The sequence below is a fragment of the Microcaecilia unicolor genome, chromosome 10 (genome assembly GCF_901765095.1).
Source record: "Microcaecilia unicolor chromosome 10, aMicUni1.1, whole genome shotgun sequence".
NCBI lineage: Eukaryota > Metazoa > Chordata > Amphibia > Gymnophiona > Siphonopidae > Microcaecilia > Microcaecilia unicolor.
This window is the reverse complement of record NC_044040.1, coordinates 139,382,086-139,402,150: the sequence shown is the minus strand read 5'-3', so window position 1 is coordinate 139,402,150 and position 20,065 is coordinate 139,382,086. Positions and strand designations below refer to the sequence as shown.

The 20,065-nt window shown below is 46.5% G+C and overlaps 1 protein-coding gene across 1 annotated transcript in view; it reads left to right on the top strand.

Annotated features, from left to right (window-relative positions):
• The window catches only part of CROCC2 (ciliary rootlet coiled-coil, rootletin family member 2), an 825,280-nt gene that overhangs the window by 600,047 nt on the left and 205,168 nt on the right, over positions 1 to 20,065 (top strand). Inside the window, 1 exon segment of the mRNA XM_030216488.1 lies at positions 6,262 to 6,473. Within this exon segment, the coding sequence (XP_030072348.1) occupies positions 6,262 to 6,473 (212 nt within the window).

The window sequence follows — 20,065 nt, the reverse complement described above, 5'->3', positions numbered from 1 at the left end:
CAACAGAGGGAAGGATTGGGGAGAGAGAGAAAGAGGGAAACCAACAGAGGGAAGGATTGGGGAGAGAGGGAAACCAACAGAGGGAAGGATTGGGGAGAGAGGGAAACCAACAGAGGGAAGGATTGGGGAGAGAGAGGGAAACCAACAGAGGGAAGGATTGGGGAGAGAGGGAAACCAACAGAGGGAAGGATTGGGGGGAGAGAGAGGGAAACCAACAGAGGGAAGGATGGGGAGAGAGAGGGAAAAACAGATGGAAGGATTGGGGAGAGAGGGGAAAAACAGATGGAAGGATTGGGGAGAGGGGAAAACAGATGGAAGGATGGGGAGAGAGGGGAAAAACAGATGGAAGGATGGGGAGAGAGAGGGAAAACACAGATGGAAGGATTGGGGAGAGAGGGAAAAACAGATGGAAGGATGGGGAGAGAGAGGGGGGAAAACAGATGGAAGGATGGGGAGAGAGAGAGGGAAAACGGAAGGATGGGGAGAGAAAGAGGGAAGACGCTTTATGGAAGAATGCAGAAAGAAATAGGGGAGACACTGGAAGGATGGGGAGAGAAAGCAGAGCTGCTGGATGGAAAAGGGGAATAGAGAAAGACTGGAGAATAAGAGGAAGGGGCATGGGGAGAACAAGGGTGAGGAAAAGATGAAAAGCCACAGGTAGATGAAGGAAATTAAAGAATGGATAGTAAGAATGAATTAAATCTGGACAGAGAGAGAGCCTGAAAAATATTGAAGAAAGCAAAGAAAAAGGAGACAAAAATGACAAATGGCACAGAAGAGTTAAGCGAAAACAAAGGAAAGCAGAATCACAGACTGGGACCAATATGGAAAGAAAAACAGTCACCAGACAACAAAGGTAGAAAAAAAATCATTTTATTTTCATTTTAGTGTTTGTAATATGTCCAATTTGAGAATTTACATTGGCTGTCTTATTTTGCACTGGGTATACTGGAGCTGTAAGAGCTTACAGAGATTATTTATCATGAAAAAAAATCACGTTATTTTTTTCTCCTATAGTACTATAATATTTTCAATGATGTCTGTTTATATGCGCCATGACTGGTATAGGGGTGTGTGGTTAATGTGGGTGTGGCTATCATAGGGGTGGAGCCATATGTGGTGACCCCGCCCATAATGAGTACCGGCACCTTTTTTTCTACAAAAAAAAGCACTGGGTAGGTGTATTGGTATTCTAGCGCCCTGTGTATTGTTTGTTGTGCTGCCTGTTCTTACATAGGGTTCTTGTTTTAATCATAGTAATCAGTGCTACTGTTCTATGGTAGATTTTCTACATGTATGTTGAGCTGGAGGTGAGTTACATTTAGCTACAACAGGTATTTTCTTGCCTCTGGAGCAGTGGCATAGCCAGACTGCCAGTTTTGGGTGGGCCTGAACCCAAAGTGGGTAGGCACAAAATTTTCTCTCTACCCCCCTCCCCCAGCAAAATTTAGTCACACTAATCAGATGCATTTGTCACATAGGGGTAAAGTGCTGCTTTTCAGTGCATCAGGTTTCAGAAAATAATTTATTTAATAGTCTAACACCCTTTTCAATGAGCTTTCAGAGGCCAAAACCTCCTGTCTTAGGTCAGTATAATGCTGTTATGGTATCCTCTCCTGAACTAAGGAAGTATTGGTCTCTGAAACGCTATTAACACAGGTACCATATTACTTTATCCTAAATTTAAAATAAAATTATTTTCTTTACCTTTGTTGCATGGCCATTTACCTTTTTTCATTTTGTTGCTCCCAGTCTCTAGATTCTGCTTTCCTTCATTTTCGCTTAACTCTTCTGCGCCATTTGTCATTTTTCTCTCCTTTTTCTTTGCTTTCTTCTATATTTTCAGCCTCTCTCTTTCTGTCCAGATTTAATTCATTCTTACTATCCATTCTTTAATTTCCTTCTTTTTCCTTCATCTACCTATGGCTTTTCATCTTTTTCTCACCCATGTTCTCCCCATGCCCCTTCCTCTTATTCTCCAGTCTTTCTGTACTCCCCTTTTCCATCCGGCAGCTCTCCTCTTTCTCTCCCCATCCTTCCAATGTCTCCCCTCTTTCTTTCTACATCCTTCCATCCAGCGTCTCCTCTTTCTCCCTACCCTTCCATCCAGCGTCTTCCCTCTTTCTCCCCCTTCCTTCCACCCATCTACCCTCTCTCCTGATCCTTCCATCTAATGTCTCTCTCCCTCTCCTTCTATCCAGTGTCTCTCTATCTCTCTACCCTTTCTGTTCAGTGTCCCTTCTCGCTTCACATCCTTCCAGTTTCTCCTCTTTCTCTCTGCATCCATTCATCCATCTCCCCCTTTCTCTCCCCATCCTTCAATCTGTATTCCCTCTTTCTCTCCCCATCCTTCCATCCCCCTCTCCCGATTCTTCCATCCAGTGTCTCTCTCTCTATCCCCTTCTTTCCATCCAGGCCCGCCCACCCAACACAGACCTGCCAAGTATCCCATGAAACACGCGGCGCCAGCTCCCATTTCCGGCCACTCTTGCTTCTCCTGTTGAGCAGCAGCGGCTGCTACAAAAACAAAAAGAGCTAAATTAAACAACGAAAAATGTTTGTAAAAAGCAAGCGCGGCACCGCAGGCAGCCATCAGGCATTGGCTGTCGGCTCTGCAGCTGCTCCTCTCGCCTCTCACGTCACTGCCCCTGGAGCAGACCCCGGAGGAGCGCAGCGACGTCAGAGGCGAGAGGAGCAGCTGCAGAGCCGACAGCCAATGCCTGATGGCTGCCTGCGGTGCCGCACTTGCTTTTTAAAAACATTTTTGGTTGTTTAATTAGCTCTTTTTGTTTTGTAGCAGCCGCTGCTGCTCAAAAGGAGAAGCAGCAGTGGCCGGAAATGGGAGCTGGTGCCGCGTGTTTCGCGGGAGACTTGGCAGGTCTGTTTGTCTGTCCTAATTAGATTGAGCAGGGACTGTCTCTACATGTCCAAGTGTACAGCGCTGCGTACGTCTAGTAGCGCTATAGAAATGATAAGTAGTAGTAGTAGTCTGTGTTTGGTGAGCGGGCCTGGAGGGAAAGTGGCTGGGCCTGGGCCCGTCCAGGCCCACCCGTGTCTACGCCCCTGCTCTGGAGGCTTACACTCTAAGTTTGTACAGGAGGTAATGGAGCAGCAGTGGAATTTGAACCCTGGCTTCTCTGGTTCTCAGCTCACTTCTCTAACTATTAAATTCATCTAATATAGATAATGCCTATTCCAAACATGTTTTGTAACTCTGCAGTAAACCTGGTGGCCATTTGGCAACTTATCAAAAATGTGATAGCCAAATCATCTTATGGTTGCCAGTAACCACAGGATTTCTGTTACAGTGCTGCTCAACATCACTGTTCACTTGGCCAACAGGAAGATGCTGGACTAGAGAGCTAGGACTGACTGGGAGCCAAATTTTAAAAGTACCTGCATATATTTACAGAATACTGTAAATACTATTCTGTTTAATAAATAGTATTATTGTGGTACACTATATGAATGTTTTTGGCACATAATTCCCTGGAGTGTATTCAGTGTAAATACCTTCAGTAATAGAGATACCATGGGGAAATGACTAGTGCAGGTGTACCAGAGACACAGTGAAGGGGTCCTTCAGTGCTGTGTTCAAAAGTGCCCTCACTGTCCCTTTGCTGCTGACATAGGTGCTGCCTTCACCGTAAGGATTTTACCTAGCCCTGCCCCGCCCCAACCCCACTCTAGGGCCACCTCACTCCATCTTAGCCTTCCCAAACAACTGAATCACTGACCACACATATATGCCTATGAGGATTTTAACCCTTTCCTCTCTCCCGGCCCTTCAGTCTCACACTGGCGCCTATTTTACAAAAGTCTGCTCCCCCTGATGTCAAAACCTGGCTACGCCTCTGGGGGTGGGGGTGTTAGGCCTAGTCTTGATTATCTTCAAGGGAGAGGGGATTGGAAAGGGGGGTTATGCTGTTCCGGGGGGGGGGGGGGGAGGGGGATTGGGACTGGGATGGGATGGAGGGAGGGGGGATCAGAGGGACTGAGACACCTCTTGTTATATGGGTTCTGGCCAGAATTCAGCTGGGGCCTGCATAACTGTCTTATGCGGGTCCCAGATGAATATTGGCCAAGACCCTCATAAGCTCCGACAACCTGATCTGTATAAATTAGCTCTGGATATTCAGTGCTGGTGCCTGGACATGGCCCTGCATTGAATATCTGAGCCTAATTCTGCCCATGGCATATACTGACCACTACAGGCTAAGTATCAACTAGAACATTATTATACCATCCCAGGAGCATCGAGCCACATCTTAAATGAACCGGGCAAAGGTCACGTAAGCAGCCCCTCTTTCCAAATGGCCTACCCCCATATGTAAGTACCCCTTCTGAACCCCCAAATCAAGCCCCCTCCAAGTGAAGACTCAGCAAGTCAATCCCCTAAGACTCCCACACCTGGATATTCCCCCATCTGGAAGCTCTCTCTGAGGTCAGCCCCCCCCCCCCAGGAAATACCCTCAAATATGCAGCACCCACCCTCATAGGCCCCCTCCCACACACCCACTGGTAAGCCTCCAGGGGCTTACCTTTTTATTTTTCTAGGGGGGGGGGTCTAGTAGGGTCCAGGTAGGAGCAATACCCAGTCACTCCTGCCCTTGCACCAGGTTCAATATGGCACTAGCAACCCCTAGCAATAAGCTTGTGGTACTAACTCTAGGGGTCAGGTTTCCATATAGAGCCCTTATATGGAAACCTGATCCCTAGCTGTAGTACCATGAGACTCCCCAGCACTAGCAAGGGCAGAAGTGACTAGGAATAGCTCTTACCCAGGCCCCACTATACCAGAGGAAACTGAAAGGTAGATATAGTGGGGGGGGGGGGGGGTACCAGTGGGTATGAGGATCTACCAGAGGGGAGTGTGCTGCATATTTGGGGGATATTTCTGGGGAGGGAGGCCTGACCTCGGATGGAGCTTCTTGGTTGGGGAATTTTCTGGATGGGGGATCTTGACTTGGGAGGGATGGGTCTTGACTTTGGGGGGTCTTCGAGAGCTAAAGATCATGGCAGCCATTTTGAGGCAGGAGTGACTGAGGGATCACTCCTGCTTAAAACCCCCGCTTGTCCACCAGGGAAGGGGTTGGGGGCTTTAGGAGAGAGCCTATTGTTCTTTAGGGATAGGGTCAGAAAGGAGAGACCTATTGTTCTTTTGGAGAGGATGGGAAGAAGGGGGCTATTGCTCTATGGCAAGGCTACTCAAATGTCCCTCATGCCACAAGATGAGAAAACTAGAATGAATAGCACTGAATGAGTAGATAGATGTAATAGGCATCTCAGAGACCAAGTGGAAGAAGGATAACTAATAGGACACTGTGATATCAGGGTACAAATTATGTTGCCAAGGTAGCATGAATAAAATTGGTGAAGGGTTAGCATTGAATCAAACGGATAAAAAAGTTCTTCAGGAAACAAAATGCACTGTAGAATGTTTATGGTTAGGAATTCTATGTGAGGTTTATTTCCGATCTGACGAAGAAGGGCAACCTTCGAAAGCTAATCAAGAAATGTATTAAGTTATGTCCAATAAAAAAGGTATCATCTTATTTTCTTTTCCATGTTTTATTTTGTTTGATTTCTATCGATAACTATGTGAGGTAAGGAAGGGAATAGCAGGGGGGATATATTATTGTCCTTCTGGTCAGAATGAACAAATAGACAATGAAATACTAAAAACAAATTAGGGAAGCTAACACATTTTGACAACTCAGTAATAATGATTGATTTTACTTACCCCAGTATTGGCTGAGTAAATATCACATTAGGACATACTAACATACTAGGGAAGTACAGCTCCTAGATTAAATAAATGCTTCATGGAGCAACTATTTCAGGAACTGACAAGAGGGGGACCTCTTTTCTTCATTCAGATCCATTTTGCATATTTTGGAAAGATGGTCTTTGGGCTATAATAGCCTTTCTTTGCCTCACCTTTAAACTATGTTGGCAGTTATTTGACCATCTTTCCACCTTTTTTAATGCATGGAATACATCTGATCTGGGCTTCCAAATGGTATTTTTTTTTTTTTTTCTAAACAACATCCATACCTGATGTAACTCTTGACCTTTGCAACTGTTCCTTTTAAGTTTGTTTTTTTTTTTTAATGCTAGTGTAGTAGATTTTATTGGTATCCTGTCTCCAGATATTATCATCTGTGCTTTCTAGGCCCAGAGTAGTCTGGAATATGGCAATTACTTATTTTGAGTTTATTTTTCTGCCCTGCCCTTTTCTTTGCCTTCCAATTTCTGTAGGGTTTGAGAATTCTTTCAGCAGTGCTGCAGCTGATGGACAGATGAGTCCTACTTCTCGCTCTGGGTCTCCAGAGAGAAGCCGTTCACACTCCCCTTTCAGGTGGTCCTCACCCTCCCGATGTGAACAGGCTGTTGGTGAGATTGACCCAGAAGCAGTTCGAGATGCTTTGAGAAACTTCTTGCAGGAACTAAGAGAGGCACAGAGAGACAGGGTAAGGCTGTCTCTTCACTCTGCTTTCAGAACTTTAACATTACTGCATGTGTTTTCTGTGACCTTCTCTCCCTTTAGACTAGGGGTTCCCAATCCAGTCATCAGGACACATCCAGCCAGTCGGGTTGTCAGGATAATTCATAATGAATAGGTATGAGATAAATTTGCATACCCTACCTCCACTGTAAGCAGATCTTTCTAATGCATATTCATTGTGGGTATCCTAAAATTCTGACTGGGTAGGGGTTCTTGGACCATCCATTTTCCATCCAATAGTAAAAAAGCATTCCAGTATCTGGAGACATCAGGAAGGAAAATTCTCCCTCAATAAACATGATGCAATCAGCCACACTTGTGGGTGATGTCATATGCTTTCATGCACTTTCAGAGTTCAGACAAAAAGATCTTTCTGACCTTCGATGGGAGTTCCCCTGCACCACCACCTTACAAGTTTCCCCATCTCACAGGTGTTTTTGCAGCATTGTTCGCAGTATTTTTTGTCACTAAGGAACTCTCTCATTTTTATTTCTTTCATTTTCCTCCTTTCAAGTTCCCTAGTCTTTCTCCCCCCTCCCCCCCAAAACAAAATACTGGAAAATAAAGAATTCCTTCTGCCTCTCTATGAAAATTGGGTTTAACCTGGAAAGCAAGCTTTTCTCAATGGCGGACATCATCACTAGTTTTAAGAGCTGAAAGTGTGGCTGGAAAAAAATCTATTAAGGACTCCCATAACTTCTGCTACAGATGGCCAGTCCATGATGTCCCTCCAACTGTGCCACTGCATACAGTTTTCTTAGAGGTCTTGATGATTCACGACCTAAAAGGAGGTAACTTTGTAGTCCCCAGCATTGAGTTCTGCAAAGAGAAATGCAAAATTGACAAAGTGAGAAAACTGAGCATGCCCCTTCTCTACAGACAGCCCAGGAGAGTAGACTTTACTTCACAAAGGAGTCATAGTGAATAAACCTCCAAGAGAAGGTGGCCGTATCCTACAATGCCATAGAATCAGGATTACTAAAACAGAAAATGGCTATGGTGACACAGGAGCTATTGATGCACACAACGCCTTCAAGATGGTCTTCAGTGGCAAAACTTCATTTCCAGAACTGACCCTAGCATGTCTAGTGTAATCACACTGGTGACTTCCACACTCAATGCTTTCACCATTGATGTAGTCAGTCATACCAGTGCAATCAGCTTGTTCAGTACCAGAGCAGCTATTACCCATCTGAGTTCTAGAGATTCCTCACCTTAACCATATAGTACAGACTAGGTCTTAGATTTGTGAAGAAAAAGTTGCTATAGTAGGCCTGCCTCATCTTAGGGCCAACTGTTAGCGGTTCAAAGGGTTTTTACCAGTCAGACACCTTCTCCCATGCAAGTAGGTGACTCTGAAGTCCATTCTTTCCTTCTCTAACCTGTTTCAGACCTTCCACAGTATCCAAATTGACAAGAGGCCATTGACTTGATCCAACAGCAAATATACTTTCCAGCTGATTTTCAAAGTGATTTAAGCAGGCTGGAGAGGCTCCGGCCTGCTTAAATCGCTCTAAGCCTCCTAACCTTCAATATTCAGCAGCACTAAGCCGGGCAGTGCTATTGAATTTCATCTCTGAATGCCTATGTCAAAAGTGGGCAGATCAGGGGTAGTACAGGGGCAGCACTGGGGAGGAGCTGACAGTTACACAGGTGCTGGCAATATGCAGTTTCGAGACCTGCATAGCCAACCTGGCCAAGTTAGGACAGCTCAGGTTAGCTATGTGGGTCCTGGCACTGAATATCGGCTGGGACCCACATAACCTTTTTTCTTTTTGCCCCCCTCCCCAACATAACCCTCGACACAGCCCCCTCCCCCCAGCCCATGACATTAGCAATCCCTCCTTTGGAACCTCCCCACTAGAAACTCCTCCACCCTCCAGGCCTTCCTCTTTTTGGTTGTCAAGTGGATGTGATGGAGGCAAGAGCGAAGCCCACTCACTCCTGCCCCTTGCAGCTTCCGTTGGAAATTGTCTGCCACGACATCTCACAGCAGCTTTGCGGTACTTCACAAGAGGCAGAAGCAAGTAGGATTCACTCCTGCCCCCATCGCACCCATGACCACCAGGGATAAAGAGGAAGGCCCAGCTGATATACAGAGTCAATTCGATCATATCACACTTCTGATCTGTTATAGAATCTATCACAAAATTCTAACTCTGACTCACAAGGTGCTTCACAGGGAAGCATCTCCATACTTGGCTTCAGTGGTCATCCTCTATACCCCTGCGAAAGCCCTCCATTCTGTATCTAAGCATCACCTTTCTATATCCCTTCTGTTTTTTGTTCACAGCATGAATCTACAAGGCAATGTGCCATTTTCTAATTTGTGCCAGCCCTCTGGAACTCCCGCCCTCAAACTCTCAGTGCTGAATCTTCCTACCTAAAATTTATATCAGCACGTCTCTTCTTCCTAGCCTTCCTGGGTTCTGCAGGTTGACTTGATCAATGGGATCATTGTTTGTAGCTTTGTTCTCTCCCCCTAGTTCTTGTTCTTTTTTTTTTCTGGCCCTCTTTTTATCCTATTTATGATTGCAGTTCCTTTCTGCAATTAGCCATTTTATTAAATGCCTTGGATTTATTCGTTTTTGAGCCGGGCGCTTTCATTTTCCATTATCGCTGAAAAGCAAAAACGCCCAGCTCACAAATTGTCGAATAAAACATGGACGTTTATTTTTTTCCAAAATACGGTTCGGTCCGCCCCTTCACGGACCCGTTCTCGGAGATAAACGCCCATGGAGATAGATGTTTTCGTTCGATTATGCCCCTCCATGTGCCTCATGACCTGCGAAAACTAAATATAATACAAAAAGGGAAAGGCAAAGTTTCGGTATGTATCTAGTATGGAGATTAATACGCTTCTAGGGACTATGAAAGCATCTTCTAGTTGAAAGGATTGTATATCTGCTTACATTATTATTATTATTATTATTATTATTATTATTATTATTATTATTATTATTATTATTATTATTAAACAATTGGCAGATAAGGCAATGTTGTTTAATGAGTCAGTAGGGGCAATTCTATAACTGGACACCCTCTGTTTGGCACCCCAGTGTCATGTAGTGAGAGCCTATTTTATACTGGCAGCACACCTTAAGTTTATGCTCCTGCAGTCACACTAGCCGTAGACCTGGAGCCATAGTCACATAAATCTGGCAAGAGTGCATGTAACTTACGGTATTCTGTTGGTTGCAAGTGTAAGTGGCAGCTCAGCCTATGCCCTTCCAATGCTTTGTCTATGTGAATGCCCCCCCCCCCTTGCATTTATGTGCTATGTGACTTATGTGTGCCCTTACAGAATAGTGCTTAGTCACTTTCCTGCTTATTTTCGAAGGAGATCGCCGGCCATCTTCCGACACAAATCGGGAGATGGCCGGCGATCTCCTGAACCCAGTCAAATCGGTATATTCGAAAGCCGATTTTGGCCAGCGCCAACTGCTTTCCGTCGCAGAGCCGGCCAAACTTCAAGGGGGCGTGTCGGTAGGGTAGTGAAGGCGGGACGGGGCGGGATGGGGGCGTGGTCAGGAGATGGCCGGCTTTGCCCGATAATGGAAAAAAGAAAGCCGGCCCTGACGAGCATGTCGCCGGCTTCACTTGGTCCCTTTTTTTTCAGGACCAAGCTTCAAAAAGGTGCCCAAACTGACCAAATGACCACTAGAGGGAATCGGAGATCACCTCCCCTTACTCCCCCAGTGGTCACCAACCCCCTCCACCCCCCAATTTTTTTTTTTTACTTTTTTGACAGCCTCTATGCCAGCCTGAAATGTCATACCTAGCTCCCTGACAGCAGTATGCAGGTCCCTGGAGCAGTTTTTTGTGGGTGCAGTGCACTTCAGGCAGCTGGACCCAGGCCCATCCCCCCCTACCTGTTACACTTATGGTGAGAATGGGAGCCCTCCAACCCCCCCCCCCCCCCCAAACCCACTGTACCCACATGTAGGTGCCCCCCTTCACCCATAAGGGCTATGGTAATGATGTAGAGTTGTGGGGAATGGTTTTTGGGGGGGATTTGGGGGGCTCAGCACACAAGTTAAGGGAGGTATGCACCTGGAAGCAATTTACGAAGGCCACTGCAGTGCCCCCTAGGGTGCCCGGTTGGTGTCCTGGCATGTGAGGGGGACCAGTGCACTACAAATGCTGGCCCATCCCATGACCAAATGCCTTGGTTTTGGCTGGGTTTGAGATGGCCGGCATCGGTTTCCATTATCGGCGAAAACTGATGCCGGTCGTCTACTACTACTACTACTACTACTTATCACTTCTATAGTGCTACAAGGCATACACAGCGCTGTACACTATACACACAAAGACAGTCCCTGCTCAAAGTACTACTACTACTACTACTACTATTTAGCATTCCTATAGCGCTACAAGGCGTGCGCAGCGCTGCACAAACATAGAAGAAAGACAGTCCTTACTCAAAGAGGTTACAATCTAATAGACAAAAAATAAAGTAAGCAAATCAAATCAATTAATGTGTACAGGAAGGAGGAGAGGAGGGTAGGTGGAGGCGAGTGGTTACAAGTGGTTACGAGTCAAAAGCAATGTTAAAGAGGTGGGCTTTCAGTCTAGATTTAAAGGTGGCCAAGGATGGGGCAAGATGTAGGGGCTCAGGAAGTTTATTCCAGGCGTAGGGTGCAGCGAGACAGAAGGCGCGAAGTCTGGAGTTGGCAGTAGTGGAGAAGGGAACAGATAAGAAGGATTTATCCATGGAGCGGAGTGCAAGGGAAGGGGTGTAGGGAAGGACGAGTGTGGAGAGATACTGGGGAGCAGCAGAGTGAGTACATTTATAGGTTAGTAGAAGAAGTTTGAACATGATGCAAAAACGGATAGGGAGCCAGTGAAGCGACTTGACGAGAGGGGTAGTATGAGTAAAGCGACCCTGGCGAAAGACGAGACGGGCAGCAGAGTTTTGAACTGATTGGAGAGGGGAGAGGTGACTAAATGGAAGGCCAGCAAGAAGCAGATTGCAGTAGTCTAAACGAGAGGTGACAAGGGTGTGGATGAGGGTTTTGGTAGAGTGCTCGGAAAGAAGGGGGTGGATTTTATGGATGTTGTAAAGAAAGAAACGACAGGTCTTGGCGATCTGCTGGATATGAGCAGAGAAGGAGAGAGAAGAGTCAAAGATGACCCCAAGGTTTCGAGCTGAGGAGACAGGGAGAATGAGAGAGAGCCATCAACAGAAATAGAAAACGGGGGGAGTGGGGAGGTGGGTTTGGGGGGAAAAATGAGAAGCTCGGTTTTGGTCATGTTTAATTTCAGGTGGCGTTGAGACATCCAGTCAGCAATGTCAGACAAGCACGCTGAAACTTTGGTTTGGATGCAAGGTGAGATATCAGGGGTAGAAAGGTAGATTTGGGAGTCATCAGCATAGAGATGGTAGGAAAAGCCATGGGATGAGATTAATGAACCAAGGGAAGAAGTGTAGATAGAAAAGAGGAGGGGACCAAGAACAGAACCCTGAGGTACGCCAACAGGCAGAGGGATAGAAGTAGAAGAGGATCCACCAGAGTGAACACTAAAGGTGCGGAGGGAGAGGTAGGAAGAGAACCAGGAAAGGACAGAGCCCTGGAATCCAAGTGAGGACAGGGTATCGAGAAGTATGCTGTGATTGACAGTGTCAAAAGCAGCGGAAAGATCAAGAAGAATGAGGATGGAATATTGACCTCTGGATTTAGCCAGTAATAGGTCATTGGAGACTTTAGTAAGCGCAGTTTCGGTTGAGTGGAGAGGGTGAAAACCAGATTGTAGTGGGTCAAGAATAGCATGTGAGGAAAGAAAATCAAGGCAGCGCTGGTGAACAGCACGCTCAAGTAATTTGGAGGGAAAAGGGAGGAGGGAGATGGGTCGGTAATTAGAGGGACAAGTAGGGTCGAGTGAAGGCTTCTTAAGGAGAGGTGTGACCACAGCATGTTTAAAGGCAGTAGGGACAGTTGCAGTGGAAAGTGAGAGGTTGAGAATGTGACAGATAAAAGGAATAAGAGCAGGTGAGATGGCATTAAGAATGTGGGTGGGAATGGGATCAGAGGAGCAGGTGGCATATTTTGAGGAAGAAAGGAGAAGTGTAGTTTCCTCTATAGTAACTTCAGGAAAGAAGGAAAAGGAATGAGGGGAAGGAGAGAGAGGGGAACGTACTAGTGGAGGGAGAGGTGGCGAGGTAGAGAATTCAAGGTTTATCTTTTGAACCTTGTCATGAAAGAATTCAGCAAGGGTCTGAGGAGATAATGAAGGGGGAGTTGGGGGAGGGGGCACCTTGAGGAGAGAGTTCAATGTGGTGAAGAGAAGTCGAGGGTTAGAGCCAAGAGAGTTGGTCAGTTGGATATAATAATCCTGTTTGGCGCGTAAAAGAGCAGCTTGGAAGGAGGTCAGCATGAACTTAGTGTAAGAAATCAGCACGGGCCCGAGATTTCCGCCAGAGGTGTTCGGTGGAGCGGGTACAGGAACGTAGGTAGCGGATATTAGAAGTCAGCCAAGGTTGGGGTTTTGTACACCTTATAGGGCGGGTCATTAAAGGTGCAAGTGTGTCTAAGGCAGAGGATAGAGTATTGTTGTAAGAAGAAACAGCCTCGTTGACAGACGTGGATGGTGCCACAGTAGAGAGGAGGTTTGAAACATGGGAGGATAGAGATGAAGGGTCAATATCGTGAAGATTCCTAGATAAATTAGATAAGATAGGACGGGACTGGGAGGGAGGAGATTTAAGTGTGAAAGTTATAAAATGATGATCAGAGAGGGGAAGATCAGAGGCAAGGAAACTAGAGGGTGAACAGTTGGAGGAGAAGATGAGATCAAGACAGTGACCATTCAATCTAAATAAGACAGGTAACAGACAGAACAAGTAAGAGGCAAGGGGAATTAAAGAGGAAGGGATAAAGGTACAGGCAAGTGAGCAGTGGTTAAGACTCAAAAGCAGCGTCAAAGAAGTGGGCTTTTAGCTTGGACTTAAAAACGGCCAAAGACGGGGGCTAGACGTACATGCTCGGGAAGTCTATTCCAGGCGTGTGGAGCAGCGAGATAGAAGGAACGGAGTCTGGAATTAGCAGTAGAGGAGAAGGGGACAGATAAGAGCGATTTGTCAACAGAACGGAGTGCTCGAGAAGGGGTGTAGGGAGAGACAAGAGTGGAGAGGTAGTGGGGAGCAGCAGAGTGAATACACTTATAGGTCAGTAAGAGAAGTTTGAATTGAATGCGGAAACAGATAGGGTGCCAATGAAGTGATTTGAGGAGAGGGCTAATGTGAGCATAGCGACTTTGGCGGAAAATGAGTCGTGCAGCAGAGTTTTGGACTGATTGAAGAGGAAAGAGATGGCTAAGTGGGAGGCCGGTGAGAAGCAGGTTGAAATAGTCTAGGCAAGAGGTGATAAGAGTGTGGATGAGGGTTCTGGTAGAGTGCTCAGAGATGAAGGGATGGATTTTGCTGATGTTATAGAGAAAGAAATGACAGGTTTTGGCAATCTGCTGAATGTGAGCAGAGAAGGAGAGAGAGGAGTCGAAGATGACCCCAAGGTTACGAGCTGATGAGACAGGGAGAATGAGAGTGCCATCCATAGAAATAGAGAAAGGGGGGAGAGGAGAGGTGGGTTTAGGGGGAAAGATGAGAAGCTCAATCTTGGCCATATTAATCTTTAGATGACATTGAGACATCCAGGTAGCGATGTCAGACAGGCAGGCTGAAACATCGGTCTGGATGCTGGTTGAGATTTCGGGGGGTAGAGAGGTAGATCTGGGAGTCGTCAGCATAGAGATGGTATTGAAAGCCATGGGATGATATCAGAGAGCCAAGGGAGAAAGTGTAGATGGTGAACAGAAGAGGACCGAGAATAGAACCCTGAGGTACTCCGATTGGTAGTGGGATAGAAGTGGAAGAGGATTCACCAGAGTGTACACTAAAGGTGCGAAGTGAGAGGTAGGAGGAGAACCAGGAAAGAACAGAGCCCTGGAATCCAAATGAAGACAGTGTATTAAGGAGTAGGCTGTGATCAACAGTGTCAAAAGCAGCGGATAGATCAAGAAGGATGAGGATAGAATAGAGACCTTTGGATCTGGCCAGTAACAGGTCATTGGAAACATTTGTAAGTGCAGTTTCAGTTGAATGAAGAGGGTGAAAGCCAGATTGGAGTGGGTCAAGAACGGCATGAGATGAGAGAAAGTCAAGACAGCGGCGATGAATGGTGCGTTCAAGTATCTTGGAGAGGAAGGGGAGGAGGGAGATGGGTCGATAGTTGGAAGGACATATAGGGTCAAGTGAGGGCTTCTTAAGGAGTGGTGTGACCACAGCATGTTTGAAGGCATCGGGAACGGTCGCAGTGGAAAGTGAAAGATTAAGGATATGACAGATAAAAGGGGTAAGAGTAGGAGAGATGGTATTAAGAAGGTGGGTAGGAATAGGATCAGAGGAACAGGTAGTTCATTTAGAGGAGGAGAGAAGATGTGTTGTTTCTTCATTAGTGACCTCAGGAAAGGACGAAAAGGACGGAGGAGTTGGGGAGATAGGGGAACAGGCAAGGGAAGGGACAAAGGAGGGAGAGGTGGGGGTGTCTTGGTTGAGAATTCAAGGTTTATCTTCTGAACCTTGTCACGGAAGACCTCAGCTAGGGTCTGAGGAGATAGTGAGGGGGGAGTTGGAGATGGAGGCACCTTGAGGAGAGAGTTTAGTGTGGTGAAGAGAAGTCGATGGTTTGAGCTGAGAGAATTAGTCAGCTGGATGTAATAATCCTGTTTGGCAAGCAAAAGAGCAGATTGGAAGATGGTCAGCATGAACTTGAAGTGTATGAAGTCAGCAAGGGCATGAGATTTCAGCCAGAGGCATTCGGCAGAGCGGGCACAGGAACATAGGTAGCGGATTTTAGAGGTCAGCCATTGCTGGGGTTTGGTACGCCTTATAGGGCGGGGTATGAGAGGTGCAAGAGTGTCTAAAGCAGAGGATAGAATAGTATTGTAGGAGGAGATGGCTTCCTTGACAGATTTGGATGGTGCAGTGGTAAAGAAAAGGTTCGAGACATAGGAGGATAGGGTAGTAGGGTCAATGGCCTGGAGATTCCTAGATAGATTGGTTAAGATTGGACGGGATTGGGCAGGAGGAAGTTTAAGTGTGAAGGTTATTAGATGATGGTCAGAGAGGGGAAGATCTGAGGCAAAGGAATTGGAGGGAGAGCAGTTATAAGAGAGGATAAGATCAAGACAGTGACCATTCTGGTGAGTAGGGGAAGTGGAGCATAGTTGGAGATTGAAGGAGAATGTTAAGGCAAGGAACTGGGAGATGTAAGAATTGGAGGGATCATTCACATGAATGTTAAAGTCACCAAGGATGAGGGAAGGGGAAGAAGGATCATGAAAGAAGGAAAGCCAAGCGTCAAAGTCGCTGAGAAAGGATGAAAGGGACTTATCAGGGGGACGATAAATAACTGCTATTCGAAGAGGCAAAGGAGTGAATAGACGGATGGAGTAGACTTCAAAGGAAGAAAAGCAGAGAGACTGAGGTGGCAGAAGAGACTGAAATTTGGAAGAGGGTGAGAGTAAAAGTCCAACACCACCACCGCGGCCAGTAGGGCGAGGAGTATGGGAGAAGAGATAACCACCATGGCAGAGGGCTGCGACTGAAGCAGAGTCTTCAGGACAGAGCCAGGTTTCTGTTATGGCGAGCAGATGGAGGCTATGAGAGATAAAAAGGTCATGGATATAGGAAAGTTTGTTGCAGATTGAGCAGGCATTCCATAGGGCGCATGAGAAGGGCAGAGAAGAGGAGGGGAGGAGAGGAATAGAGATGAGATTGGAGAGGTCATGGTGCGACCTGCACAAATAGGATGAGGATTGGTGAGGGGGACCAGGATTGGGATTGATGTCTCTAGCAAAGAGGAGAAGGAGTAAGAGAGTGCGGAGGAGAGTAGGAGAGGAGTGGCGATGAAGGCGGCGAAGGTGAGATGAACTCAGATAGAATGGGGAGGGTACAATGGAGGGGATGAAATGTTGAAGGCAGAAAGCAAGGAGGGAGGAAGAGGATAAGAGAGATGGTGAGGGAATAAAATCAACGAAAGGACAATGTGTAGCTGTAGTGTACAGTGGCTTCGGGTAGAGGAGTAGATTAGGAAGGGACAGTACTAGGAGGAGAATGTGAAACGAAGCCATATGTAGTGATTCAGGCAGTCCAGGTGCTAGGTAACAGTCACAAGCAAAGGTGAGGCAGTGGGCTGCAGGCTGGAGCAGAGGATGCAGGCTGGAACAGAGGAATAATACAATGTGATGCTATAGAATAAAGGTGAGGCAGTGGCTGGAGCTGAGGCTGAAGGCTGGAACAGGTGAGTAGAGGTTGCAGGATTGGAGTATAAGTGACCAGAGTCTAAGCTGCAGGCTGAGCAGAGGATGCAGGCTGGAACAGAGGATGTTGGCTGAGCAGAGGATGCAGGCTGGAACAGAGGATGCAGGTTAGAGGGAAGGATGCAGGCTGGAACAGGGATGCGGACTGGAGCAGAGGATGCAGGCTGGAGCAGGGATGTAGGCTGGAGCAGAGGATGCAGGCTGGAGCAGGGATGCAGGCTGGAGCAGAGGATGCAGGCTGGAACAGGGATGCAGGCTGGAGCAGAAGATGCAGTCTGGAACAGGGATGTAGGCTAGAGCAGATGATGCAGGCTGAGCAGAGGACGCAGGCTGAACAGGGACGCAGGTTCAGTCTTTGAGATCGCTTGGGTGTTTATGATAAGCTGTTCAGGTTCCACAGTCACAGTCCCTAATGGCTTGGTTCTCACATCTTGTCATGACCCGCGGGTCACCTTGCTTGTTATCGGGAAGCAGATCCAACTGTGCATGGTCACCTTGCTCCCAATGGCTTGGTTCCCACGATTTTGCTGCGATCAGTGGGACGATTCGGTCGCTGATGATGTGGTAGCCGTGATCATGCACGATCCGCCCCACTCTCCTCCCACCGTCTCCACTGCCGCAACACCTCACGGCGGCGTCACGCCTCGTTTCTCGGGCGCTTGCTGAGAGGATGAAGGCTGCTTTAACCGTCAACGAAGGCCATAGGAGGGGGAGGGCAGCCAGCCGTGCTCCCTTCGATGTGCCGCGCCAGCAGAGGATGAACTGTCTGCTCGTCTAGGCAAGCGGAGAGGGGTGATATGATCGGCTGGGGCAATGCTGCTAATCTGAGGTAGCGTGGGGGCACAGGGTGACTCACAGGGTAGGCTGACCTGGTTGGGAGGTTCGGTGATGAGCTGGATTCCTCGGGGCTTTAACAATTACGTCGGACTGAGGAATTCTCGATTTCCGGTACAGCCAAATTGTATCTGATAGCAAGATATCTGTTCTCCGTGAATTTAAAGCTGTCTTATGGTTGCGTTTTCCCTACTACAGTTTGGGTCCGTAGAGCAGCCTGTTCTCGTGTCCTACTGGTCGGCCAGTGGCTCATGCATTAATTCATATTACTACAGGCACAATTTTATGCAACGGGACCCATTTACTGAATCAAACTCATGCACTTTAGTACAATGAGCCCTCAGTATCGACAGGCTCCCCTCCTCCCTCCTGGGCATTCCCATCTCTGACATTTGGCCGGCCCCAACAGTTTTATCGAAATGAAAGATGGCCGGCCAACTTTTTCGATAATACGGTTCAGGACTGCTCTTTTTGGCGGCGGCCGCCGGCCAAATAGATGGCCACCACCGTTCGATTATGCCCCTCTTTGTTGTCACATATGTAAATGTACATTTACCCACAAAAGTGCTGGTATTTTGTCCATATGTATGCATAAATGGCATATATGTGACTATCTCTGGGAAAAGGTGACTATTTCACCAGAAACAAAAGATGAGGTTTTAATGAATTCTGTTAGAGCAAACAATTTGGAATACTACAGTCCAACCCCATCCTTTCATGTGAAAATTTTTTTTAAAAATTACACGTTCAAACGTAACTTTTGCTGTTTATGGACCCGTGGCATCAAAAATTGGCCATTCTCAACATTTTGGATCTGCTGCTTTAGTCACCTTTTCCCAGAGATGTTCACATATGTGCATCTTCCCACTTACAAAATTACCCCTTAGATGGGAAGCTTGCATCATCCAGTCTGAAGAACACAGTTATTCCAGTCTTGAAGGAGGCCCAAATGAAGTGTTGCTTTATTGACCAAATTTAAACTTTCCCTGTGTGCCTAAAATTTTGGAAAAATTGATAGTTGATCAATTAATTGATTATTTTGAGTCTGTCAAAGTGTGATGGGGGCCTCACTAAAAATGCTGTTCATCCTGTGTGTTACAATCCTACTAGAGAGCTGGACTTCCTCTTCCTGGTCAAAGAGAAAGATTATAATACAGACTGTGCTGTGAGCCAGGAAGTGCAATGGGAAAGAAATAAAAGTTGCTTACCTATAACGGTAGTTCTCCTTGGACAGTTGATCATCTAGCCACACAGCTGAAGTGACGTCAGGGTGACGTTACTGACCCGGGCTTCCAAAAGCACAGAAAACTCTAAGAGCTCTCTGCGCATGTGCAAGTATTCCCGCCTGTACCATAGTATAAGTAGTGGACACGCCCCCCTGTCAAATCAGTTGATATTCAAGCTGGCAACAACTCAGGGTGGGAGGGCAGGTCTGTGTGGCTAGATGATCAACTGTCCAAGGAGAACTACCATTACAGATAAGCAATTTTTATTTCTCCATGGACAGTGTGATCATTTAGCCACACAGCTGAAGACTCCCAAGCTAAGACGTGAAAACATTGTAACAGTTAAATACAGAAGTAAAATATAAAGTAGGAAACTGTTACCTGAGTTGGTGGAGGACGTGAGTTGTGCCTCACAAGGACGAGGACAGAACCAATCTGCCAAATAGAGCGTCAGCTGCCGATGCATCATCAATGCAATAGTGCTTTGTAAAGGTATGCATGGCTGTCCAAGTTGCAGCTCGGCAAATCTCCACCGGAGAAGCACGCTGAAGAAGTGCTGAAGAAATTGCCACAGCTCGTAATTGGTGTGCAGTGACATGAGGAACATCAACACTTGGTGACTGAAAAGTATGTCTATAGCAGAACAAGATGCAGTCAGTTATCCAGCGAGATAAAGTGGATTTCTTTACTGGTTTTGGTTGATGCACTGACTGGATTGAAAGAAAAAGCTGCGAAGGATGATTTTAAAAAATTTGTCCTCTGCAGATATATGGTAACAGCTCGAACACAGTCAAGAGTGTGTAACAATCTGTCATGATCCGAATTGTGAGGAGGGGGATGAAAAGCCGGCAGTACTATGGTCTGATTGAAGTGGAAGGGCGACACAACCTTAGGTAAAACTTTTGGGTGTGTTCTTAACAAAACTTTATCATGTAGAACTTGTAAATATGGAGAATAATGCACCAGTGCTTGAATCTCTCCTATTATCCTGGCAGAGGTTATGGCAATCAGAAATAAGTCTTCCACGAGAGATATTTAAAATCAGCTGTCTGCAATGGCTCAAATGGCGAACTCATGAGATTATGTAAAATAAGATTAAGATCCCAAGCAGTTACTGAAGTCTTTATTGGCGGTCTAGAATGTAGTAAGCCCTTCATAAATGTCTTGGTGACTGGGT